At 53.6% G+C, this 25198-nt stretch overlaps 2 protein-coding genes across 4 annotated transcripts in view; one reads left to right on the plus strand and one right to left on the minus strand.

Annotated features, from left to right (window-relative positions):
• Positions 1-21152, plus strand: part of AXIN1 (axin 1) — a 79516-nt gene extending 58364 nt beyond the window's left edge. For 2 of the 3 annotated variants that reach the window (XM_058035781.1, XM_058035780.1), the window contains exons 5-10: positions 4166-4303; positions 9654-10207; positions 12382-12558; positions 13132-13377; positions 18537-18707; positions 19461-21152. In XM_058035781.1, coding sequence (XP_057891764.1) covers positions 4166-4303; positions 9654-10207; positions 12382-12558; positions 13132-13377; positions 18537-18707; positions 19461-19587 — 1413 coding nt within the window. In that variant the 3' untranslated portion in view covers positions 19588-21152. The remainder of the gene's footprint in view (positions 1-4165; positions 4304-9653; positions 10208-12381; positions 12559-13131; positions 13378-18536; positions 18708-19460) is intronic. The other variant, XM_058035782.1, reaches the window with a different exon arrangement.
• Positions 21153-21689: 537 nt separating this feature from the next.
• PDIA2 (protein disulfide isomerase family A member 2) lies at positions 21690-25132 on the minus strand. Its single transcript, XM_058035832.1, has 11 exons — positions 24716-25132; positions 24122-24328; positions 23694-23827; positions 23480-23617; positions 23290-23406; positions 23086-23211; positions 22813-23007; positions 22369-22489; positions 22082-22263; positions 21919-22002; positions 21690-21814 (listed from the first exon to the last, which is right to left on the minus strand). Exons 1-11 carry the CDS (start codon positions 24948-24950, stop codon positions 21734-21736), a joined length of 1620 nt encoding a protein of 539 aa, XP_057891815.1. The 5' UTR covers positions 24951-25132; the 3' UTR covers positions 21690-21733.
• Positions 25133-25198: the final 66 nt, after the last annotated feature.

The raw sequence follows: 25198 nt of genomic DNA on the forward strand, positions 1-25198 counted from the left end.
TTGGTCCTTAAACCTGTGTTTCTCAAGGAAGGTGAAATCCATCAAAACCCAAGGGCTGCATCTGCCTCAGGAAGCAAAATCCATGGAATTCCCACTCCATCAGCTCCAAGAAAAAAAGGGGAAACTTGAGGGCAGCTGCCTAGTGGAGCTGCTGGAGAGCTTGTGTGTCTCACATGTTCTTAGCAGGCTGCTTTTTCACAAAGGTACCAGAGCTTCAGACACTTCATGTGTCAAGGACAATGTTCTAGTGATAAGTACCCCAAGAAATCCTTCTTCAGAGCTGTCACAAGGAAAGATTGCTCCATCTAAACCAGGTCAAGCAATTTCTATTTTTCCCAATCCACCTGGCATTCAGCCTCCTGTCTGTTGTCCTCCGCAGCCTCCCCAACTCCACGTGGTTCTGGACAGACCTTTCTGACTAGTGCCACTGAATAAAAGTAGATAGGTAATTAAATAAAACATTAAACTAAACAGTACTTTGAAATGAAGCACTTCCTTTCTGAGTTGTTGATGTAGAATGTCCAGAGACCTCATTCTGGTCCAGACTGAAGGGCTGGATCCTCAAAACCAGCCAGCTCTTGGACAGAGCTGCACCCTTTACTTGGAACAAAGGCATTTGGAGCCCTTCTGATTTCAGAACAATAAGCAGCTTATTTACAAGGCCCTTGGCAGGACTCTGTATGCCCATGGGAAGCTGGGGGCAGGTTGAAAATCCTGAAGCCCTGAAGGATCCTGCTCTGGGTACAGGCTCAGCCTGGCTGGTCTTTGATGGAGCATATTTCCCCTGTCTCCCTTCTGAAGTCAGGCCCATCATTTGATAAAGGCTTCAAACACTTTGTTGTCTTAAGTCTTTTGAACCAGGTCAGTGCAATCCATGTTTGCTGTCTAGGGAGGCACAGAGAGAGCCCTCAGCAGTTATCTGTATTGTTTCAGCACAAGGAATTTGCATTCATTATTCTGCTATACTGTTAGTTTTGGGGAAGCCTGTGTAGCTCATCCTTTGAGCTAGGAATAAAGTGAGACCCATGATGATGTTCAGAGCATCATCCTGCTCACCAGCTCTCTGAGTCACCCTCACAGGTACCCACCAGGGCAGCACAGGGTGTGTGCAGCTGGTATCCATGGGGTGAAGTGGGGTTTATTTCAGTTGCACTGATCTGGAATGCTCAGGGAGACCCTTGCAGAGGGGGCTGCATCTTGCACCCTCAAACAGGCTGCTGAGGCCCTCTGTGAGCTCTTGTGCTGAGTGGGAAGCTCCAAGGACAGGGCAGTGTGTTTTGCAGCTGCAACAGAGAGAAGAAAACAAGTTCATCCTAAAGATTATTGGGTTCAGTTATTGTAATTTCTGTGGTTGAGCTTCAGTCACCTCCAGACTTGGAGACACTGTGGATAAAGATGCTGAGGTATTAGTTGTAAAAGACTCAGAATCACCTTATTTTGAGTTCCCTGGATACAGCATTGTTGGGCCTGCAGGGAACCACCTTGTGGTGACAGGACTCAGACACTCAGGTTAGCAAACTTCAGCCCTTGCACCCACTGCTACCACAGGTTCAGGAGAGGCTTTGGCTTGGGGTGCTGCCCTGCCTCAAAGGCTGGGGAGACAAAGGGTAATTCTTTCCCAGTTGTGCTTGTGTGTGGTGGCTGCACCAGGGAGAGCCAGGACTGTGAGTGCTGAGCCCTGAGCTGCCTCTTATGAGGCTCATTAATGTCTAACGGAGCAGGGCTTGGTGGTGCCACCCATAAACAACCACAGGGTGCAGAGCTGGCATCTGAGGTGGCAGGAGGGAGGGAACACATCACCCAGCAGGCTGGGACTTGTCAGGCAAGGGAGAGAATTCCCTCCTGGGGAATTGCTGCTGTGGCCTCACGAGGAAGGGTGGTGGTGGTGGTCATGGGATTGGGGTTTGTGCAGGAAACAGGATCCCTTAGCCAGAAGTGCTTCCCAGGGCTATGCAGGGGAGCAGGGAGCCGTCCTGAGAAGCTCCTCAGGCAGTAACAGAGCAGGAACCAGCTCTGCCACATCTTCCCCCGTGCTGGAGCACATCTGGAGCCTGTTTCTGCACTACACAGAGGTGAAACATGCTGTTTTGGCCCCTCTGCCAGTATTTCCAGACTGAACATTGGTTTTGTTGATTTTTTTCTTTTGATACAGGCCTTTGGTTTGCAGGGCTGGAGGTCCCAGTGGCACTAAAGATGCCATCAGGGTGGTGACATCTCCTCCCTCATGTTGTGCCCTCTCCAGTGGCTGCAAGGATGAAGGGAATGGTTGCCTGGGGCTGTTCCCAGCTCACATGGGTCAGTGGGATTGAGATTTGCTGGCAGGCTCAGGAAGACCCATCCCTGCTGGCAAACAGAACAAGCAGTGCTTTAACTGGGGCCTCTGTAACCCAACTGGGGTGTCATGAAAAAGTCTTCAGCTCCTCAGTGCCATCAGTGGGTTCTTGCTGCCTCTGGTTTTCATCCCTGCCTTCCAGCTGGCAGAGACAGAAAAGCCAGTGTGATTTGCATACTTTTGTCAGGTTTTGAGGCAAAGCAGCATTTTAGTGTTCTCTTTGATCTTCTGGCTGGCCTGGGATAAATTCGGGTGGTCTCTCATCCTCCTTTAAAGTTTTCAAGCTCAGTGTCTGCTTCTGATGCTGCATTTGTTCTTTTGCTATGAATTATCTCACATCTTCACATTTAATTTTGTCTCTGGTCTTATAGAGTGTATATTTCTCCCATGTTAGTATTGAAGTATTTGAATGCAGAGTTTTATGCTGTTGAATTTCCAACTATTTTTCCTACAAATTAAATTTTTATCTCTGCTGTGTCATTTAACTTTTTCTACTCTTAAAAAAAATAATACAGAAAGGATAAAAATGAGGGGGAGAATGCAGCAGCTGATAGCTTCATACTTCACTACACAAACTTCTTATCCCAGAACCCAGGAATTTAGGGACAAAGTAACTCATCATAATGAATCAAGAATGTCCTTGAACTACCATAAATATTCATTTATTCACCCAGAGCAGGCAAAAAAATGGCACCTCAGTGCTTGTAAGGTGCTGTATTGATAAAGCAAGCACGGAATCATTGCACAGCTCTGGAAAGCTGAGATGCAATCCTGTAGGATCCTCCAGCAGGAGAGGATGCTTTGTGGGAATTGGGACCTTGGGCTGTGGGTGGCTGGATTTGCAGAGATTGGCTGGCACACACTGATTCTCCTGCAATAAGCTGAGTGAGTAAGTGTGCACCAGACCAGAGGAGGACCAGAGTCCTCCCTTCTACCAAATTGAAAGCATAGCTGCTATAAACAGGAGTTTTGAGAGGTTGAAAGGTCTGTACATCCTTTTACCACCCTTTGAGACCAGGATATTCCTGTTGACCATGTGTCCACTGGGAGAAAAGCAAACACTTCTATCCCTGAGTGGAATTTGGTGCCAAAAAGAGCTTTTTGAATTGCAGCTCCAGAAAAGCTTTCCCTTAGATGGGGTGGTGTGGTGGTGTTCAAAGGGGTCTTAGGACTAGGGAAGAGACGAGGATCTGACTATACCATAAAATCAACAAATATCTGTGTGCCAGAGAATATATTTAAGTCTGTTTAAACACATTTTTATGTGACTTAATCTATTTTTAAACCCAGGACACTTATTTCAGAAGGCTTGATTTATTATTTTATTATATATATATATATATATATATATATTAAAACTATACTAAAAGAGTAGAAGAAAGGATTTCATCAAAAGGCTAGAAAGCAAAGGAGAAAGAATGGAATGATAAAAGCTCCTGACTCGCAGAAAGTCTGAACCAGCTGACTGTGATTAGCCATTAATTAGAAACAAGTAACATGGACTAATCAAAGATGCACCTGTTGCATTCCACAGCAGCAGATAATCATTGTTTGCATTTTGTCCTTGAAGCTTCTCAGCTTCTCAAGAGAAAAAAATCCCAAAGAAAGGATTTTTCCTAAAACATGTCTGTGACAGGGTGGTGTGTGGTGCCAGCTGAGGAACTGGTGGAGGTGGTGGCCCAGCTTCCAAGCCCCCAGGTGCTGAGCTGCAGCTGAGTGCCTGCCAGCCTGTCCTCCCCCAGCTCCCAGCAGAGCAACCAGCATTTCCAGTTCTCAGAGGCTCCCCAGAAACCTGGGATTCCTCCCTGATCCTGTGCTGTGCTCTCCCTGCAGCGAACCTACCGAATGCCAAAGGATATCCACGTGGAGCCAGAGAAGTTTGCTGCAGAGCTGATCAACCGTTTGGAGGAGGTGCAGAAGGAACGTGAAGCAGAGGAGAAGTTAGAGGAGCGCCTGAAACGCGTCCGAGCGGTCAGTGATCTCCTCATCTCCCCTGCCAGCCTGGCACTCTGCTTATCCTGTGCCACTGGGAGCTTTCAGCTGCTGGGCAAGCAGCTGGGGTGGCCAATTCCCTGCTCCACTGCTGTGGGCATTGGTGCCACAGGGCTCCTGGAGGCTCCTGTAGCTCCTGCAGCTTCCACAGTGCTGTTCCCCCACCCATGCAGGGCTCTGTGAGCTCCAGTGCTCCCTCCCTGTGTAAAATCCCAGCCATGGCACAGCAGTGCCCATTTCTGCCATCACTCAGGGGCTGGGGATGCTCTCTATCGCTTTCTTTGGTACCCTGGCTCTCCTGAGTTTGTGAGCAATCCCTGGGGACTGTGTAGAGGGGTTCACCTTGTGTGATCTCTGTTTCCCCCACAAACAGTAACCAGGTGACAGATGATGTTATGCTTGGAGGTGTTTGTGTCTGCTATCAGGCCATTTCTACCACAGCCAAAAGGGTTCTGCCCATCACTGCCTGGCACACCCTAGAAATTTTGGAAGTGGTCAGGTGTGGCATTGGACAACTCTCCTGGGCAGAATTAACACACTGACTCCACTGGGATGCCTAACCAGTGGCACTGAGTGCTGAGTCCTGCTGCTGCTGCTGCTGGGGCCCCAGAGCCTGAGGATTTGTTAGATGAACCATGGGAAATGTGCAAGGCCTTTAGCTCCCCGACCAGCTCCAGGAGGGAGAGAGTGAGGTCCTGGTCATCTGGAATTCCCTGTGTGAGACCCTTGTTGAGCAGTTAACACACCATAGCTTTTCTTCTGAGGCACTGCATCTCATGGGTACCTGCACATCTTGTGGTGGGGACAGAGGAGAGATCCCAGAGGACACCCTGGTATTAGTGAGCGTCACTAGCTCAGTGTAACCTGCTCTGTAACCTGCAGCCCTCCCTTAAAGCAGAGGTGTTGCTGCCTGCCTCAGCTGGCTCTGTGCTTTCAGGGAGGTTCAGCTTCTGGGCCTCCAGGAAAGAACCTTCAGCCCCGTTGGAGTATTTTAAAATGCTCATCTGGAAGCTCTTTGAACAGGAAAAAGCTGTGGGTTGTAGTGTTGGCTTTAAACTGCATCTGCATTTCAAATGCAGAGAACAGAGGAAGGCAGAAGGATCTGTAAGGTCCCATCCCTCTGCAGGTGTTTTCCAGCAAACTCCCTCCACCTCTGCATCCCGCCAGAAAAGGCCAGCCAGGTGCTATTTTGGGATTAGATTCTTGTTCTTCTGGAATTGCACTGTTCTCCTGTCTGGTTATTGCTTTCTAGACAAAGGCAGTGTAATCAGCAGCATTTTCTGCTAACACAGTCCTAGAACTCACTTCCTCCTCCTCCTCCTCCTCCCATGGCTCTGTTGCAGCCCCCACCTGCACTAAATTACATTATCCCAGCCCTCTGCCTCCTTGAAGAAGCTGCCAGTAGCAATACCATAAAATCAGCAAATACCTATGTGCCAGAGAATATATTTAAGTCTGTTTAAACACATTTTTGTGTGACTTAATCTATTTTTAAACCCAGGACTCCCACTAATGCTATATATTAAACCTCTTTGCTGTCTCCAGAATGTATTTCATTGACTGGCTGGCATCTGGCATTAGCCATTCAGGAAAAACTCAGAGTAAGCAATTGTAGCTTTTTTAGGTCAGCACTCAAGGTGCAGGAGCTGCTGGTATCAGCAAGAGGGAGAACTGGAATCCTGATAGATCACAGGGCTTTTTTCTGTGACCTGAACACCAGGGCTGCAGGGTAACCTCTTCCCAGGTCTGCATGGCTCACTGCACAGCAGCACAGAGAAAACCAGGAGCATTAGTCACACTGGGCAGTTACCAGCCTAACAGAGAAGCTGGAAATATTTTGCAAAAGCCAGGGGAAAGGAATTTTTCTCCCCTCTAACGAGCAGCCTGCAGGTTCCCTTTCAAAGCCTCATCATGCAGTAACATTGAGAGGAGGCATCTGATTGGAAGCCAAATGCCTTTCACTGAAAAGACTGTCAGGTTTTTGCTTTACAAAAAAGCAAATGCTGAATTCACTAATTATTCTGAGAAACGTGGGAGAAGATTAGAGGATGTGCATGTTCCCATAGTAGTTTTTGAGACTCTTCAGCCTCGTGTCCATGAATGGAATCTGCTGTCACAGAGATCAGTATTGAATCGTACAGATCACTCTGAAATGAACAAATGGAAAATAAGCCAGGGGGGAAACAAAGCCACCGGTGAGATTCTCAGTATTTGAACATGAAACATTGCCTGACTAGAGATCATTTGCATGATGATGGAAGAGGCTCTGGTGCTCAGCAGAGCTGTTTTCCCTTCCCAGCAGCAGCAGCCTGATGGGTGGGACCGGGGGGAGGCAGAGGAGGAGGATTCCAGCGAGGAATCGCTGCCTGTGGCTCATCCGTGCAGCTCTGGGCTCCTGGTTCAGAGGGAAGGGCACCCCCAGCCCTGCTGGGAGTAAAAATAGCTCAGCACTCAGCGGAGTTGGAGCTGCTGGAGCAGCTCAGTGACAATAGCGTGTCCACAAAGCACCATCTAGTGGCGATGGCAGCGGGGCTCCGTGCCCGCCCCGAGAGCCGCCTGCCCGCCCGGGTCACTGCCAGGCTGTGCCAGTATCACTGCCCAGTTCTGCCAGGGTCATTGCCCAGCTGTGCCAGCACCACTGCCAGGCTGTGCCAGCCAGCGTCACTGCCCAGCTGAGCCAGCGTCACTGCCAGCCTGTGCCAGCATCACTGCCCAGCTGTGCCAGCCAGCATCACTGCCCAGCTGAGCCAGCATCACTGCCAGGGCTGTGCCAGGGTCACTGTCCAGCTGTGCTTGCATCACTGCCAGGCTGTGCCAACCAGCACTACTACCCAGCTGTGCCAGAGCCACTGCCCAGCTGTGCCAACATCACTCCTTGGCTGTGCCAGGGTCACTGCCCAGCTGTGCCAGCATCACTGCCAGGCTGTTCCAGGGTCACTGCCCGGCTGTGCCAACTCCACTGCCAAGCTGTGCCAAACTCCCTGCCAAGCTCTTCCTAGCTTCTTGCCAGGCCTTGCCCAGCTCAATGTCAAGCTATGCCCAGATCTCCATCAGACTCATTTCCAGGCCTTGCCCAGTTCATTGCCAGGTCTTGCCCAGCTTGCTGTCAAGCTTTGCCCAAATCTCCACAGGCTCATTTCCAGGCCTTGCCCAGCTCATTTCCAGGCCTTGCCCAGATCCCCACCAAGCTTTGCCCAGCTCATTGCCAGGCCATGCCCAGCTCACCCCAGCAAGGTCCCAGAGCACAGCTCCAGAGCCCACACCATGTGTGTTGTTTTTTTCACTGCAGTCTGAGCGCAGTGAAAAGATTCAGCAGGATTGATTCCTACAACCTTGACTCAAACTGTTGTCCTGCTCAAGGAAAGACAGCAGGTTGGGATAAAGACCCAAATTCCTTCATTGACTGCTGTTGTGTCACTGTTGGGGTGTTCCTGCTTCATGGAAGGTTGAAGCCAGTGCTGGGGGGGTGGTAAGGCAGGTCCCCATAGATCCACCCCAAGAGCAACTGCTCCTGCTTATAGTCCTGCTTGGGTTCCAGATCTGCTCAGTGACACAGATGAGCTGAGCTAACATGAACTGAGAGAGCCTTTTCTCCCTTTAGCTCACCCTGATTTCAGTCTTGAAGCAAAAGTCCACATTACCTGCAAGATGGAGTTCTGGGCAGCCAGAGGATTTCCCAAATCCCAGGCACCCATTTGGGTGCACCAGCCTAGGTTCTCACTCTCATGCCACCCTGCTCAGGTGTGACAGCACTGCCAGAGCTCTGGGCTGAGCTGAAAGGACATGCTGCCATTCCTCAGGGATCTGTGCCAGGGTCAGCTCCTGCCCTGCACATCAGTTGGTGTTTCAGCCTGGGAGGTATCAGCTCCTAAAGCCTCCCAAGTGCAGAGGGTGTCACTGGGTATCACAAACTGCCGATAAATGCTCTCCTCAGTGTCAGGGATGTAATCAGCACATCCCTCACCATGCCTTGTCCCTGAGCTCAGTGCCCAGGGCTGGTGGCTGGCGAGCTGTGGCCTGTGGCTGTAGATGAAAGGTGCCTCTGAAGCTCCTCAGAGTGATCTGTAAGTGCTGTGTCCCCTCCAGACACCAGCATCGTGTCACATCCCCAGGCTTACAAAGCCTGGCATTGTCCCTGCTTCAGGCCTGAGCCCCCAGGTGTGACACTGGGAGGAAGCCTGTTATTTGCTCTCTTGCTGTGTGGTTGGCAGCTGAGACTTTGAAGCTGGTTAGCAAGTGCTGGGTGATGGCATCTGACAGGCAGAGCTGATGGGAGTCAGTGTTTTCCTGTAGATGCATTTATCTGGCAGGGCAGAGATACCCTGGGCTGCAACTGAATTCTGTACTGGGCCAAAGGAGGAAAAGAGCAGGATTAAAGGACTCACTGGAATCCTGCTTATGTAATTAAAACAAATAGGAATCCTGACTTCCAATAGAGAAACTTCATAAATACCTGAGTTTGTGTTGGAGCGTAAAGTAGTCCGTCAGCATCAAAACTGTGGCTGTCAGCATGGAAGAGTTTAATTCTTCCTGGCAAGGACTTAAGAGTCACTAGCAGCATGTCCCAGACCAGTGTGAGCTGCAGGAACAAGCAGTTAGTTCCAGCCTATTTCTTTATCTGCACCAAGTGTTTCACTCCAGCCTTAGCATGCCCGGGAGAAATCAATGTTTGATTTCCAAAACCATTCATGCAGCTGTCGACCTTCACTTGCTCCCTCCTGTTACAAGCCTTGTCTTGGCTTTACCTTGTGAAACAGTCATTTGGGTGAGAAAACCCCCCTGGTCTCACCTGACTCAGAACTGATTTGCTGCATATCCTGTAGCTGTGGGCTTTATCTGATGGGCTTTGAAGCAGTGCCTCACCAAAGGCACGTAGGAAGCTGAAGGTACTCTGTGGTAAGTTTTGTTTCTGCTGCTGGTGGTTGCAGAACCACCTTCAGGGGACTTGGAGTAAGGCTGTGCCTGCTCCAGTTGAGTTGTTATCTTTGTCAGCTGTGTTTGTAAGGATGGTTGTGATGTGTGGGCTGCCTGGCACAGCTCCTTGGGTGATGTGTGGAGAACATTGCTAATGGGGGCTCCAGCAGCAGATACAGAGATCTGAGCTGCTCTGCTCAGTGGCACCCAGACTGCACAGGCTTGGCTTGAGCATCCTGTCAGTCTGGGACATCCAGAGGGATGGTGGATCTCCATCATCTTAAAGGTTTTCTAGATCTGACTGGACTATACCAGGCCTGGCCTAAGCTTAGCAGCAGTGGGAAGAAAAGGTGGGACTAGGGACCCCTTCCACCACTCTGCTGTCATTCTCTGAGTGTCCCTGTGTTTCTTGCAGGAAGAAGAGGGTGAGGATGCAGATATCTCTTCTGGTCCCTCAGTCATGAGCCACAAGATGCCTTCTGCCCAAGCCTTCCATCACTTTGCTCCTCGTTATGCTGAGATGGGCTGTGCTGGGATGCAGATGAGAGATGCCCATGAGGAGAACCCCGAGAGCATCCTGGATGAGCACGTGCAGCGTGTGATGAAAACCCCAGGCTGCCAATCTCCAGGACCTGGCCGTCACTCTCCTAAGCCACGGTCCCCAGAAAGTGGCCACTTGGGAAAGCTGCCAGGGACTCTGGGAACAATTCCTCCAGGGCATGGCAAGCACGCTACAAAATCAGGAATGAAACTGGATGCAGCTAACTTATACCACCATAAACATGTCTACCACCACATCCACCACCACAGCATGATGAAACCAAAAGAGCAGATCGAGGCTGAGGCCACGCAGCGAGTGCAGAACAGCTTTGCTTGGAATGTAGATTCTCATAACTATGCAACAAAGTCACGAAACTACAGTGAAAACTTGGGCATGGCCCCTGTCCCCATGGACTCTTTAGGCTACAGGTGAGTCAAGGAACACCCAGTGGGATTCCCAAAGCCATGACTTCTGTAGGAAGCTCTTCCATGAACAGGCTGTAGCATGGCAGGGAAACAGCAGCTCAGCCTCTTCCTGTGAGAGCTTATGCTGTGATGTCATTTGAGGGCTCTTCCCCTTCAGAAATGGATATGCCCTGATAACCTTTATAGAGTCCTTTTTATCTCTGATCTGGTACTGAAAGACACTCTCTAACCAGGATTTTTATTGGCCTTGGTTCTAAAATAGATTTTCTGCTCCTTAAAGGAGTGGAGGTGCTTAGAAATTGCAGGTGCTGGTCTGCTTCTCCATGCACCAGGAGTTGGGTGTTGGGGCTGTGCCTTGAGGTCTGGGTAATAGAAACAGCTCTCTTAAGGTGTTTATGAGAGGACAAAAATCCCTACCTTATTTGTTGCAAGGCTGAACCCATTCAGAAGGGCTCCTTTCTCTTCCTGACAAAGCAGTGGGCACTGCAGTGCTGCCCTTGCAGCCAGTCCCAAGGGGATGTTCTCCAGGGTAGGGCACCCTCTGCCCAGAAAAGCCATTTGGCTGCATTGCCTTGGCCATTTGAATTCCTCCATCCCTTCCATGCTGCAGGCAGAGGGGGGAGCTCCTTTTCTCTGGCAGGGTTTGCAGGGTGACTGCAAAGGTGGGAGTGCAGCTCAGGGCTGCCCACGGTGAGGGATGGGGATGGAGCAGCCACAGGGAAAGCTGTGCTCACCCTGAGGGTGTCTGGCTCTGCAGGGCTGAGGCTTTGGGATGTTTCTTTGCAGTGTACCAGGGGTGGGACAATTAGTGAAGCAGGTTTCTGGGTCTGCAGCAGTCAGGATCAGCTTTCTGGGGTGGCAGGAGGGAGGCAGAGTGCAGAGCAGCCAAAGCAAACTGCTCTTCAGGAGGGAGAGGCACTTAAATCCACCATGTCTGTATGGGGAAAGGGTTGTTGCTTCACCAGAGATGAGCATGGCCATGCTGGGCCAACCCAAAGCCCCATCTAGACACAAGATTTCCTTCAGCAGCAGCTACAGCATATATTTAATGAGATTTTTAAAGGACACACTCAGAGCTGTCCTTCCTCTGGCACAAACTCCCAGTTCCTGGCAGTCCCTGAATTAGAAGCTTCACAAGACAAGGATTTGCATCCAAATGGTCTTGTTTGGCAGCCAGCAGTCTCTTGTGGTGGCTTCTCTCGCTCTTTGTTGAACCCAGCTGGTGTTCTGTTCCCCCAGCCCCCCATGACTGTGTCTGTGGGTCAATGACAAGCTGCAGAAAACAGCATTATTTTATTTGCACTGAACCTGATGCTGTGGAGTTGCATTTGATACCCAATAGTCCTCATGTTGGGAGAAGCAAAGACATTGTCAGCTTGCCCTGCCTTTGTAGATCTGTAATTCCTCCCCAGGCTTTTCCAAAAAAAATCAGCAAAGTTATCCGGGGGACTGCTGCTCCTCTGTGGTGCTCAGGTTGTTTTTCCTGTGTTTTTAGTGACCATGCAGGAGTGAGGTCCTGAGCATTAAAGCAAGAGGATGATTAGGACAGTGGGAATCTCGTGGAATGACAGCCAGCACAGAGGAATCCTGCATGGCCTCCTGAGCATGGGCACGTGGCTGTGTGTGCCATGGTGTTCCTGCAGGAGCCTTTGCTGCAGCCACAGGGGTAGCCAGAGTGTTGGCTTTCCTGGCTTCCCTCTACCTGTGGTGGTTGAGGTGGCTGGGCTTGTGATCTTCCACCATGAGGTGAAGCCTCGTTCAGTTGAGGGTGAGAAGCAAACTCTGGGCATGGCAAGTCAAGTTTTGGGGTACCAGTGAACCTGGGAGTGATAGGAAGGACCCAGGTTTCAAGCAGTGGTCAGGCATAGAGAGACAGACAATGGATAACCTCTGCTTGAGCAAAGAGCTGGGGATTTAACACAGCCCTTCTCATGGCAGGAGACCAAAGGAGAGCCTTCCTCTCCCCACAGGTTGTTGGGCAGAGAAGTTGCTGTACCCAGGTCCAGGCAGTCTTACTCTTAGCCTGAACTGTGGTATGGGTGGTTTGAGCTTTGGCAGAGCTGTGGAACATGTCTGGAGATAGATGTGTCCATGTCTGGAGATAGGTGTGTCCATCCTCTGCCCCTCTGGTGGTTGGCATAAGCAAAGCACTAATGTCCCAAGCTTTGTTCTTGCAGTGGGAAAGCAAGTCTGCTCTCAAAAAGGAATGTTAAGAAGACCGATTCAGGGAAAAGTGATGGTGCCAACTATGAGATGCCAGGATCTCCTGAAGACGTGGAGAAAAACCAGAAGATCCTTCAGTGGATCATAGAAGGAGAGAAGGAGATCAGCAGGCATAAGAAAACAAACCATGGGTAAGGGCTGGCAGAACAAGAGATAACAACACTCTTGCATTGCACCCCCTGCACAAGGGAGATGTGTCAGCAGGCTGCCTTCCTCCCAGACATCTTGGGAAGGCAAGAATCCACCACACAAGGGTTTAGACCCTTGGGAGGCTGAGGATTACTTGGGGGCTATGAGGGCTGTTGTTTCTGAAGGATAACTCATGGCCAAGGCAGGAGGTTGCAACCCAAGGGGAATCTTGGAAATTGCTGCTGTGGTTCCGAGGTGGATAACATGGCACATGGTAGGCAGGGGAGGGCATCCTGTGGGAGAATGCCACAAAAGATGGAGCTGCCTTTTCCTGAGTTCATTTAATGTATGGGATTGATGGGAGCCCTCACATTTATTTGTGGGGTTTGTTTCAGGGTTGGTCTCAGGACTTGCTCAAAATCTCCTTTAGATTTTTGGTGTCGCACCCTTGAACGCAGTGCTGTGGAGAGCTTCCCAGTGGTGCCTGTATCCAGCAGCAGATCCATCTGGGAGTGTCTGTGTGTCTGTGCAGAGCATGTGAGTGCTCCATGTGAACCCTTGGTGTTTGTGTGCAGCTCTTCAGGTGCTAAGAAGCAGCTGGCCCACGAGCTGGTGCGGCCCCTGTCCATCGAGCGGCCGGTGACCGTGCACCCCTGGGTCAGCGCCCAGCTCCGCAACGTCGTCCAGCCCTCCCACCCCTTCATCCAGGACCCCACCATGCCACCCAACCCGGCCCCCAACCCTCTCACCCAGCTGGAGGAAGCTCGCAGGAGGTTGGAAGAGGAGGAGAAAAGGGCTGGAAAGCTCCCCCTTAAGCAAAGGTAGGGTGATACAGTGTGATTCTGGGTGGGAGGGCTGGGAGAGACTGCTCTGAGGGATGGCCATGGCCTCTGCTCTGGTCTCCAGCATGCAGAGAGGTCAGAGAAGCCTTCCTCTGTCCTTCTGACGTGGTGCCAATGGCAAAGCCCACCTTGAGGCCATGGGCTTGTGATCTGTGGCTGGATGGGAAGAGGCTGGCAGGGGGAGCACATCTAGAAGGGGCATGGCTGGGACAGCTCTCTGCCCTGGTGCTCGCTGGCTCTCCACTCATTCACAGTCACACAATGACTTCAGAGCTTGCTGCAGGAGCAGAATTCATCAGGATGCAGCAGAATTAAGTGCAGAAGACAAATCTGTCTGTGCTCTTTATCTCCATCTCACACAAGCTTCCAGCAAGGGCTGCTGGTGGCCTCTGGATGAGAGCTCTGTGCTCTGACTCTGCATGACCATATCCAAGTCACTGCATCTTCCTGTGACTCAGCTTAATGGCTATTGCAGAGCTCATTTCCCTGTTCTGTGTTATCTTTCAGGAGACATCATTTGCAAGGCACATGGAGCTCTCTGGTGAAAAGCGTTTTGGAAGTGCTAGATAATTACTGTTAACAGCTAAAAGCACTTTGTCCATTAAAAACCTTTCACAGCTCTCCAGCTGTCCTCTGAAAACTTGACACTTTGTGGTCTGACCGGTAGAAACACAAATGTAATTTTAAAAAGAAGCTCTTAATTGACAGGCTGCAGTTATTTTTGCTTGCAGTGACCACGTAGCAGATTTCTGTGTATTCATGTCAGAGCATTGATTGAAGGCCAGGTAATTAGAGGGCTTTCCCAAGCCAGGTTAAGCCAAGTTTATGTGATCTACCTTTGGCGTGTGTAATTGGATGGGGTTTATTAGTAGAGTCATTTATAGTTGTACTAAATTCATGCACCTTCCCCAGAAATGCCTGTCCACACTTTGAAAAGAGCAGCCTGGGCTATGCAATTAATATTTTGACACTAATTTGGCCTGTGTTATAGGAGTGGCTTACAGAGGGAGCCCATGGTGAGTGGTAAATGCCAGGCATGCCAGCAGCAGGATGGGCTGAGCAGTCCCAGTGCTGGGCTGCTCTACTTCCACTGCCTCTCCATGAGGTCTGGCTCTTCTCCCAGTGATGCACTGATCCCCCAGCCCTGCCCCAGGCCTGGAAAACCAGAGTGACATTCACCAGTGGGAAGCTGCTTATGAAAAGTAAATGTGTCTGTGTCCAGTAGCAGGCAAAAATGGATACAGTGGTCCCCAGGGAGCCAAAGATTTCTGGATGTTGAAATCTCTCTGCTGGATTTTGGTAGGATTGGCTGCTACAGCTGCAGCACACCTGAGCTTTTTAGAAAGCTCCTGCTCTGGTTAGCCCAGGAGCCCACCTTGAAACAGATCCCACAGCTCAGTGAGAACAAAGTTGAAACTCCCATGAAAACACCATTTATTCCAGTCAGGAGCTTTGGAGAGCTCTGGGAAATTGGAGCCAGTGTCCCAGGTTTGTCAGTAGCCTTGGGGAAGCACAGAGAGGTGGAGGTGAGCCCAGAGGAGTCCTTGAGGCTCCAGCTGAGCTGGCTGTGGGTGGAGAGCACACTGTGCCAGACTGGCCTTGCCAGCACGGTTCTCCAGCTCTGCAGCCACTCCCCTGTGGCACAGCCCTCCCAGCAGTGGCCTTGCCCCCCAAACTGCCCCTGCCAGCAGCCCTGCCCCACTGAAAATCACTGAGGCACCTGCAGTGACTGTGCTGGGATTGGAAATACCCTTCCAGAAAAAGCATTTCTCTCCCTATTTCACCCTGATCTCTGAGATAGCAACCTGGCTGCTGCTGGCAAGACATTCAGGATTCACCATCCAGTGCTAATGACCTGCAGATCCAGCAGCACACCAGGGCCCAGCATTGGTGTCCCAGTGACCAGCAGGTTGTTCCTTTCCATGGGCAGACAGGTTTTGAGCCATTTCCTGTAGCTCAGACTCTCATTTCACAGCTGGATTGTAGTAATTAATACCAGCTCCTCACAGAAAGGATTTTTTTGCAAGCAGGGAGAACATTTAGCATGAATTGGAATTAATTGTGTTGGCCCAGGATTGGAAGAGGAGCAGAACTGGTGGTTGGTAACATCTGCTGGGTGCATTTTGGGCTTTCCAGAGCTCTCCAGCCCCAGGGTTGAGTTGGAGCCAGCTGAACACCTTTGCATCACAGCAAGCTTGGATTGGTGCTGCAAACCAGACCAGACAGGGTTCCCTGTCCCAGCCCTGGTGGGATGCACAGCTTGGGTCAGGACTGGGATGCAGATGCAGTGAGGGGGATGAGTGCTGCTGTTTCCCTGCTGGATGGTATTTTGTGCTTGTGACAAACACAGCAGTGGGAGGTGATCTCAGAAGGGGCAGGGTGTGGTACCTGGCAGTGTTTCTGGGTCACACTGACACCCAGGAGATGGGTGCAGGTGGCAGATTTAATGAGGCAGGGCTCAGAGTCGCTCTGATGGCCTTTATGTGCAAGCCAAAGTCTCAGGAGATCTCTTGGCAATGACGAAAGTGGAGACAGTTCTGTTGTTTCATTCTCCTTAGGGGAGCTCTTGGAAAATTACATTGTCAGTGGATGTACAATGTAATCACTGTGTCAGTGATTCCATATTCATCAGCTCTGCTTCAGCCTGCCACAGCTCCATGGCTGCAGTTTGGGGTGTGTGTGAGTTCTTCTGATGGAATTAAAGCAACAGGAAAATCATCTTTTGGTACATTGGTGATAAAAGGAACACTGGGGAAATGTGGGCCCTGTCTGGGAGGAAATGGGAGAGCTGCTTACCTGGGGCCTGCAAAAGGCTGAGCTACTCCAAGGCTTTGAGTGCTCCAACCACAGCACCTGAGGCACAGACAAAGGCAGGGACTGGGAGAGAAAAGTGCCACCCCCAGTAGGAGAGGATGAGGTTTGAGACCATCTAAAGAACCTGAAGGTGCACAAGTCCATGGGACCTGATGAAATCCACCCACAGGGCCTGAGGGCACTGGTGGATGAAGTGTCTGAGCCACTGTCCATCATATTTGAGAAGTCATGGCAGTCTGGACAAGTTTCCACTGAGTGGAAAAGGGAAAGCATAGTCCTCATTTTCAAAAAGGGGGAAAAGGAAGGCTTAGGGAGCTAAAGGCTGGTCAGTGTCCCTTCTTTGTGTGTCAGGATCATGTTTGGGCATTGCTTCAGCGTCATTTTCAAGGCACATCTCACTGGAGTCAGGCTGAGTATGTTCAGGAATGGCCTCCCAGGTGTGAAGTGCCCAGCAGGAGGAAGGACAGTTCCAGCCACTGGCACAGTCCCCTCTTGCTTCTGGGAGAGCTCAGGGATGTTCTGTCCTCTCCATCTCCCCAGGCCAAGGAGAGCAGCAGCCCTGAGGAAGCAGCTCTGCTCCTGCTCCAGGCTCATCACCTTGTCCCCATGTCCCCAGGCACACAACAGCCCTCTCTTAGTCATGGCTTGTCTCTACCAGGATTAAGAGAAGCTTACGGACTTTGAGGTTTTCCAAACCCCTTCAATTAACTTCTGGCTCACAGGATTCACTGAATTTGCCTGAATTTATGACCCATTTTCCCTTTAAATGGCTTATATTTTTTTTTCCAAGGATGACTCAATTCCTTAATGTTTTTCTAGCTAAAGGGCATCCTGTATTTTGATACAGGGATGGGAGAGGCTCAGGGAGCTCTGCTGGCACCAGGAGCAGACCCTTCCCTCTCAGGGTGCTGCATCTTCCCCAAAGCTCTCCCAGGCAGAGCAGGCACCCGGAAGATTGTTCAGCTGAACTTTAAACCTCTCATGCCTGTAGGAAGAGGAGGAAAGGCTGCGTCTGGTGCTGGTTTGCAGTGCCAGTGTTTATGTGGGCACACCATGAAAAGGTGCTCTGCCCGCCAGCCACTGTTTAAAGGTTAAGGTCAGAGTCATTTCCAAAACTGCGATTACCTCATGTGCTTGGCAGATTCTATGGTTTTTACAGCAACTTTCCAGTCATGTATATACAAAATCATCTTTTTTTATCCAGTGTGCTTTTAAAATATTTTTTTTTAAAGCTGCCAAATGTGTTTTATGTGACTTTGAAAGGGAAGGCTGCCTCTGGCTCAGACCACGCATGCCAAGGTACCAATTTGTGTAGGCTGCTCCAATGTTTGTGCAGGGTTTTCAGCACCCCAGATGAAAGGCTCTGAGAAGGGCAAAGTACCCTGAGCTGAATTATTGTTGCTTTTGTCTGTCTCTGAAAATGGGGTGAGGGCTGGGCTGACAGTTTCAGTCTAGTGATGGCACCACAAAGCTGAACCTGGTGTGTGGGCTGGAAGCAAAGACCAGACCAGCATTTTGAGAGCTGGGAAAACAAAGGAGGTGCAAAGTCACTGAGGTTTTGGGGATGGCAGCTGCCTCGGCACCCTGCATGGACAGGGCAGGCAGCAGAGTCTCCAGGACATGCCATGCTGGGAGCTCCATCCCCTCCGACCTCCAGGTACTCTGGGAGAGGTGCCATGGGCAGCTGTGTGGTGCAGGAACATCCTGCCTGCAGATGTGGGCCACTGGAAAGCCCTGCTGGGCTGTTGTGGTCATGGTGACAATAATCCCAAGCAGTCTGGGCACTGTCTGCATGCTCATGTCCTGTGTGCTGGTGGGCACCAGGAGCATGGTGAGATGGTGATGGAGATGATGGTGACCTGGCTCTGCTGCCTTGGCCTGGGCTGCTGTGCCAGTGACTCCCCAAACCATGCTGTGAGGAGGGCTGTACCCTCCCAAAGCCTGGAGACAGCACAAGGGGGCTGAGTTAGAGCCTGCACCCTCCTTGTAGCTGTGTCCTGGCCTCGTTCAGCCTTTCCAAGTGCTCCTTGACCAAGCTTGGTGTGTGTCTGTGTGCCTGGAGAGCTGCAGGCGATGCTCAGGGACTGCCCTGCACTCCCACCAGCCCAGGGGGGCCTCGTCCAGCCTTTCCAAGTGCTCCTTGACCAGTCTGGGTGTGTATCTGCATGCCCAAAGAGCTGCCGGTGGGAGCAGGCACTGCTCAGGGACTGCCCTGCATTCCTGACCTGCTCCTTCACCCAGCAGCCCCGAGCCGTGCCTGGTGCCCAGCAGGGTGGCTGTGAGCCCCTGGCTGGCCCTGAGCAGGTCCCTGTGTGTGTTCCCAGCAGGTTGAAGCCCCAGAAGAGGCCGGGCAGCGGCGCGGCGCAGCCCTGCGAGAACATCGTGGTGGCCTATTACTTCTGTGGGGAGCCCATCCCCTACCGCACGCTGGTCAAGGGCCGCGTGGTCACCCTGGGACAGTTCAAGGAGCTGCTGACCAAGAAAGGGAACTACAGGTAAGGGCTGCTCCCAGCCTGCCAGCAGCTGTTGGTGACCCCTGGCAGATGCCACTGCCAGGACACAGCGGAGTTGTCCCCACAGAGGGGAGGGTGGATCAGGAGGGCTTCCTCAGGGCGTGCTGTGCTGGGGATGTGGCTGGTGAGCGGGGGAGAGGGAGGTTGGGTTTTGTAGCAGAAATGTCCTGCATCATGGTTTGCACCTACAGCAGGAGCTGCTGAGCTGCCCTGCGGGTTCCTGGGCAGGTGCAGTCAATGCTCAGTGATGCTCTGGGGACCCTCTAAATTCAGAGGTGGTTTTGCTCCTCTCAAAGTTCCCTTTGGTGAGGACAGGGAGGTTGGGTCCTGCCAGGGTCCTAAAGCCATCAGATGTGGGGTGTGGAGCTCTCCAAGTTCCTGCTTCCAATAGAAGCTGCCATGGGAAAGCCTGCCTAGAAATGCTCCACCAACACAGATGCCTCGTCCACTGCTTTTGGGAGAGCTGTGAATGGACTTGGATTCAGGGCTGGAGCTCCTGACCGTGCTAACATGGATCCTGACCACTTTCTGTGGTCACTGTTGAGGGCAGGGCAGGAGTGTGGCCTCAGTGCCCTCCATGTCTGGGGCAGTATCTTCCTGTGCTCCACGAGCTCAGAGCCATGGAAGGGCTGCACCCAGGTTTGGGGATCATGCCCTATGACCCTTCATGGTGCCCTATGACCATTCATCTGCATTTTTTTCCCTCTCCCCCTTCCCCATTTCTGTTTTTTTCAGGTATTACTTTAAGAAAGTGAGCGACGAGTTCGACTGTGGTGTGGTCTTCGAGGAGGTGCGGGAGGATGACACCATCCTGCCCATCTTTGAAGAGAAGATCATTGGGAAGGTGGAGAAGATTGATTAGGCTCCAGGGCAGTGAGGACAGGACTGTGAAGGACTCTGGGACCGGAGGAGAAGGTCTGGGGCAGAGCTGCCACCACGGGCACCAGGCAAGCCCAGGGCAGAGGGCGGCAGCTCTGCCTTCAGCACGGATCTGGGCAAGCTCCAGGATGGCAGTGGATGCCCTTCCACCCCACAAACCTGCCAGTGGGAGCCTGGGCTCCCTCTCCATACCGAATATAAGTGTAATGTAGCATTGTACAGTGCATTAGAAAGTGTAATATGACCTTGTTTACTAAAGCTGCATATTTTTGATATATTGTAATAAAAGGAAAATATTTCCAATGTCACAGTGCTCTTATGTAAATGTAAAACATACAGGTACTGCAGAACTCACCCAAAGTGTACAGCCACCCATCAGACTCGGCTGCTCCATGCTTTCCTGGCACCCTGCCCTGCTCTCCCAGCATGGATGGCTCTGGAGCACCACGGGGTAGAGCTGCCCTCACCCCACCGGCTTGGAAGGGGTGACCCCACTCCAAAGGGGCTGTGAAGATCATTGAGCCATTTGGAAGGAGTCACCTGTGGCCCCCTCGGCAGGCTCAGCTGCTGGACGTGGTAGGATGGGTCTTGTTTTCTCCTCCTGAGCTTCCTTGCAGCCGAGTAAATCCCCAGGGGATAGAAGGGTCAGTGCCTGTTGGGGGCTTCCACAGAGCAAGGAGCAGCTCAGGGCCAGGGTGGCAGGCTGGGTGCTGGCATCCCACAGCTTGCACACTCCTGTGTGTCCCCTGTGTCCCCATGGAGAAGGGATTGCTTCCCAGGAGCGTGCTGCAGTTCTGACTCCTCTGTGCCTGGTGCAGACATGCCCAGACCCCTGGGTCCAAGCTCTGGCTTTAGGCAGGGCTCTCTTTAGGAGAGCCATAATGGGGAAGGCAAAATACATCTCTTTATGAGCCTGCATCTTTTGTCAGCTTGTGTGTCCCAGGGGAGGCAGCAGGAGGGCACTGCACCAGGGGGTGGTTGATGCCAGTTTCCAGCCCTGGGAAGCCTCCTGGGGTTACTGAGCTGCAAGGAAGCTGAGGCTGTGCTGGTGCTCCCCCATCCTTTCCTCGCCCAGCCCAAGCCCTGCTCTGTGCCAGCTCCTTTAAGGAGCCCTTGCCCACCCACCCAGGGGTTGCCCCAAAGCCCGGGGGCCCAGGGTGGCACTGCCCTGCTCAGAGCCCAGCCCCAGCAGTGTGGCACTGCCAGGAGCCCAGGGCACCGTGCCAGGATGGGCTGTGCCTGTTGTACACCTCACCGAGTGCCTTTAAACACGGGCTGGACTTGCCTAAAGCACTGGGTGAAGTCCAGCAAAATCTGCAAATGTTTTCAGCCCGGGAACTGTCGCGAGGGGTTTGGCTCCGTTTTTTGAGGTTCTGATGGTGGTGTGTCTGGTGAGGGTGTTGGCGTGCCCGGGATTTCCGTCCCCCCCTTTTTTTTGGGGGGTCCCTGTAAATATGTACAGTGGCCGTGCAGCCCCAGCATTTCCTCTGCATTCTCATGTGCTGACTTGTACAATGATCTTTTCAAAGGTACTTGGATAAAATGAAATAAAACCCCACATCCCACTGCCTGCTGCTTTTTTTCCTTCCCTGTGGAGCAGGCCCAGGCCCTCAGCAGCCTCTGGGATAGACAGAGGATGGGGCAGGATTGGTGAAGGGCACAGGGTGGGACTGGGGCTGCTCTGAGCTCCCTGGAGGGGTGGCTGAGCACATCCTGGCCCAACAGGACCAGCATGTTGCCCCTGAAGGAATGGCTCAGCAGAGAGGGGACAGTGCTGGAGTTGCCAGAGGCTGCAAGCCAGGCTTACATGCCAGTAGAACCCCATGTTGCCTGCCTTGGCTGTGACAGCAGCTCCTGGGGATTGCCTGGGTCTGGTGTGTCGTGAAGGAGAGACCCCAGCTGGTCCCCCATCACCTGAACCCCACCATTGCAGCACAGAGAGCTCCTTGGCCACCTGGTGCCATTGCAGGGTTGCCAGGATCAGTGCAATGGCACAGCTGCCCCAGGAGGACACAGGCCCTGCTGTGTGCCCAGGGCAGGTGGCTGCTCCCAGCACATAGACACAGACACAGAGCAGAGCCCACATTGTTTCCAGGTGGTTTATAGCACATGCCTGAGTGGGACAGGGCTCACAGCTCATCCCGGGATCCGTCCGTCCGCGGCGCACTCGGGTCCTCCTTGCCCGTGCCGTTCCCAGGGGCCTTGGTCACCTGGAGAAGGTGGCAGTGAGGCATGGGGGGACACACGCTCCCTGCCTGACCCTGTCCCTGTCCCATCCTGCAGGATCCATCCCCCAGCCCCTGACCTCACTCACCGGAGGCTCCTCAGGCAGCGTCCCCCCGTTTTCCAGGAACTTGGAGAAGGTCTCCACATCTCGGCTGCTCTTATACTCAATCATCTGGAGCCATGGGAGCAGAGGGTGCTCAGGGTGCCACCGTCCCCCAGGTGCTGGTGGCCCCACCGGTGCCCACACGTACCTTCCTGCCCGGCCCTGCAGGGAAGTAGTGCAGGGTGGGGTAGCCGTGGATGGTGATGTTCTCCAGCTCGTTGGCCGTGGAGTCCATCTTGGCCATGACGATGTCCTCGCGGTCCTTGTAGCGCTCGGCCAGCTCCTCCCAGGCGGCCTCCATGGCCTGGCAGTGGGGGCACCATGGTGCATCTGTGGGGTGGGGACACTGAGCAGGGGGCTGGGACAGGGCTGGGGCTGTCCTGGAGGGGCTGAGCCCCATGGCAGAGCTCAGGGAGGGACGTGGGTGGCACTTACAGAACTTGACAAAGACGTTCTTGGTCTCATCGAAAGCCACCTGCTCGAAGGTCTTCCCCACCAGGACTTTAACAGGCCGTGTGTCCCAGTCCTCAGGGGGCTCTGCACTCAGCAGGTGAGGCTGTGGGGACAGTCAGGACAGCCACAGCCTGGGCTGAGCAGTGCCAGAGGCCCCTGGGGCACAGTGCAGGCTGGAGTGTGTTCCTGCGCTGCCTTTTGGACCACATCTTCCCCTCTGCTGCCATCCCAGCTCTGTGTGTCTCCACGGCAGCAGTCTCCTGTCCCCTTGCCCATAACAAACCCCCAAATCCTCAAGCCTAGCAGCAGGAGCATCAGCAAACAGGTCCCTGCTGTTCACCACACAACCATCCATCATCCTTGGGCTCCTGAGCCAACAGCCCATCTCTCCCCACAGGGCAGAGCCCATCATACTGCAGGGCTCACCTTGATCTTGCCATCCAGCACGCCCTGGATGAAGGTGCGGATGGCCGACTCCGAGAAGTTGTCCTGCTCCATCTGGTACTTGCGGTTGTTCTTCATCCTCACCAGGCGCAGGGTGGGGGCGTCAGCAGCGGTCATGCCAAAGAAGGACAGGACATTGGCGCCGTGCCCGGCTACATCCACCACCACAAAGAGCACCTGGGCAGGGAATGGGGGACACTGAGCCTGGGGAGTCCCAGAGCCACCCTCTGTGTCCCTTCCATGGGGCCACCTCACCTCACCCCTGAAGCCACCGGCAGCTGCCCTGAAGCCGTCCTGCAGCGACAGCTGCTCCGGTGAGGACTTGTTGAGGAAGAGCAGCATGTGATGGGGGATCTTGGCACTGAAGATCTGGTTGGAGGTCTGGGGAGGAGGAGGACAATGAGGGCAGGGCAGCCGTGGCTGTCAGGGGGCAGTGGCAGGGCTGGGGACGGGCTGTACCTCGTTGGTGAACTCCATCACCAGCTGCAGGCTGTGGACGCGGAGCAGCCGCGTGAGCTCGGCCGTGTCCAGCCCCCGTGCCGGGTCCACAGGGAAGTTTGTCTGTCTCTCATCAAACTGCCAGGGCAGGGGCCTGTGAGGGCTGAGGGGAGGGCAGGATGGTCCCACCACTCCCCTGTCACTCCCTCACCTTCTTGAACAGGCAGACGGTGTCAGCTGACAGCCCGTAGGCCTGGAAGAGCTCAGCTGCCTCTGCCACGCCGAACGTCAGGTCCACCATCTCTGCAGCCACCTCGAAGAACGCCTGGGCTGCCTCACCCTCCAGGTCCTGCACAGCCACCTGTGAGTGCCACAGCCACAGCCAGGCCATGGCCATGATCCAGCCCCAGCCAGCCCCAGCCCACCTTGAAGAAGCCGATGGCCACCAGGTCCCGGGAGTCGATGAAGGCTGCGGTGGTGTCGGTGTCCTGCAGCAGCGTGGCGCTGGGGCCCGCCCGGCGCTGCATCCAGAGCACGATGCCCCGGCTGTCCCTGCGGCCTGGCACACAGATGTCACCTCACACCCCTCTCCAGGCTGCCACCCCTCCCTGTGCCACCAGCCTCAGCCACCCGCCACAGCACCGTGGCACTGCCCACCATCACCACCTCAGACATCACGCTGTCACCTGTCCGTTATCACCAGGACATGGGCCACCCCTCTCACCATCACCACCCTGTGACACCCACAAGGACAGTGCCACCATCGACCATCAGCCTCTGCCACCCACCCCAGGCCCATGGCAGTGTCCCCCTCGATGGCTGCCAGGGACACTGTGTGGAGCCTCAGCCCTACCGGTGTATTCCAGGGGGTGGGTGCGGTTGCCATCACGGAAGAGCTTGAGCGTGGGGTAGGAGGTGATGCCAAACTCAGTGGCCAGGGCTGTCTGTGCCGTGGCATCCACCTTGCCCAGCCGGGCTGGGCTGGACTCGTTCCTCAGCTCGGTGGCTGCCTGGGCAAAGGCAGGAGCCAGCTGCTGGCAGTGCCCACACCACGGCGCGTCTGTGGGCAGGGGACAGCATTGATAACGGGGACAGGTGTGGGGACAGCCCAATGGCTGTGTGAGCCCACTGGGCCGCAGCCTGTGCCCCTGTCCCACACCCACACCATGTTTTGTGTCCCATGCCCATGCTAAGCACCCTCACCCATGCTCTGCCTGTGTCCCTGCTCCGCGTGTCTGTCCCCATCCCATGCCCTGTCACATGGCCTGTGCCCTTGTCCCTCTGTCCCACAGCCTTGCCCCTGCCCACCCCACCTCCTGTGTCTGTACCCTGCTGTACCTGTGTCCATGTCCATGTTCTGCCCACACTCAGCCAGGTCGATCCCCCTACCCACATTCCCTGCCCCACTCCTGCCCTGCCCACAGCCCTGCCCGCCCTGGGCACTCACAGAACTCCACCAGCAGCAGCTGGTGCTCACTCAGGGCACGGGCAAAGTTGTGCTCATGGAGCACCAGGACATTGTCCTCCTCCTTGATCTCATCTGAGAGCACTTCATCCTCTTTCTTCTCCTTTTCCTCCTCTTCTATCACCTCTTCATCCTTATCCTCGCCCCCCAAAGCCGGGCCCAGCCAGGCCAGCGACAGCACCAGCAGCCAAACCAGCCGGGACCCGCAGCCGCGCATGGTGCCGGCGCTGGAGATGTTGTCCAGGGAGAAGGACGCAGATAAGGGACCTGGGGGCGGGTTGTGCCTGTCCCCTGGGGCTCGTGGCCCTCCGCTACTGGCTGCCCGGCCCGGCCGATAAGGCAGCGGGACCAGGTGGCGTTTTCCAGAGCTCGTCCCCGCCAGGGAGACCTGGCCCGGCCAGCGGGATGGGGACAAGGAGCAGGGGACAGGGAGCAGGGGACAGGGAGCAGGGGACAGGCATAGGC

Source organism: Melospiza georgiana, chromosome 16 (genome assembly GCF_028018845.1).
Source record: "Melospiza georgiana isolate bMelGeo1 chromosome 16, bMelGeo1.pri, whole genome shotgun sequence".
In the NCBI taxonomy this organism is placed as follows: Eukaryota; Metazoa; Chordata; class Aves; order Passeriformes; family Passerellidae; genus Melospiza; species Melospiza georgiana.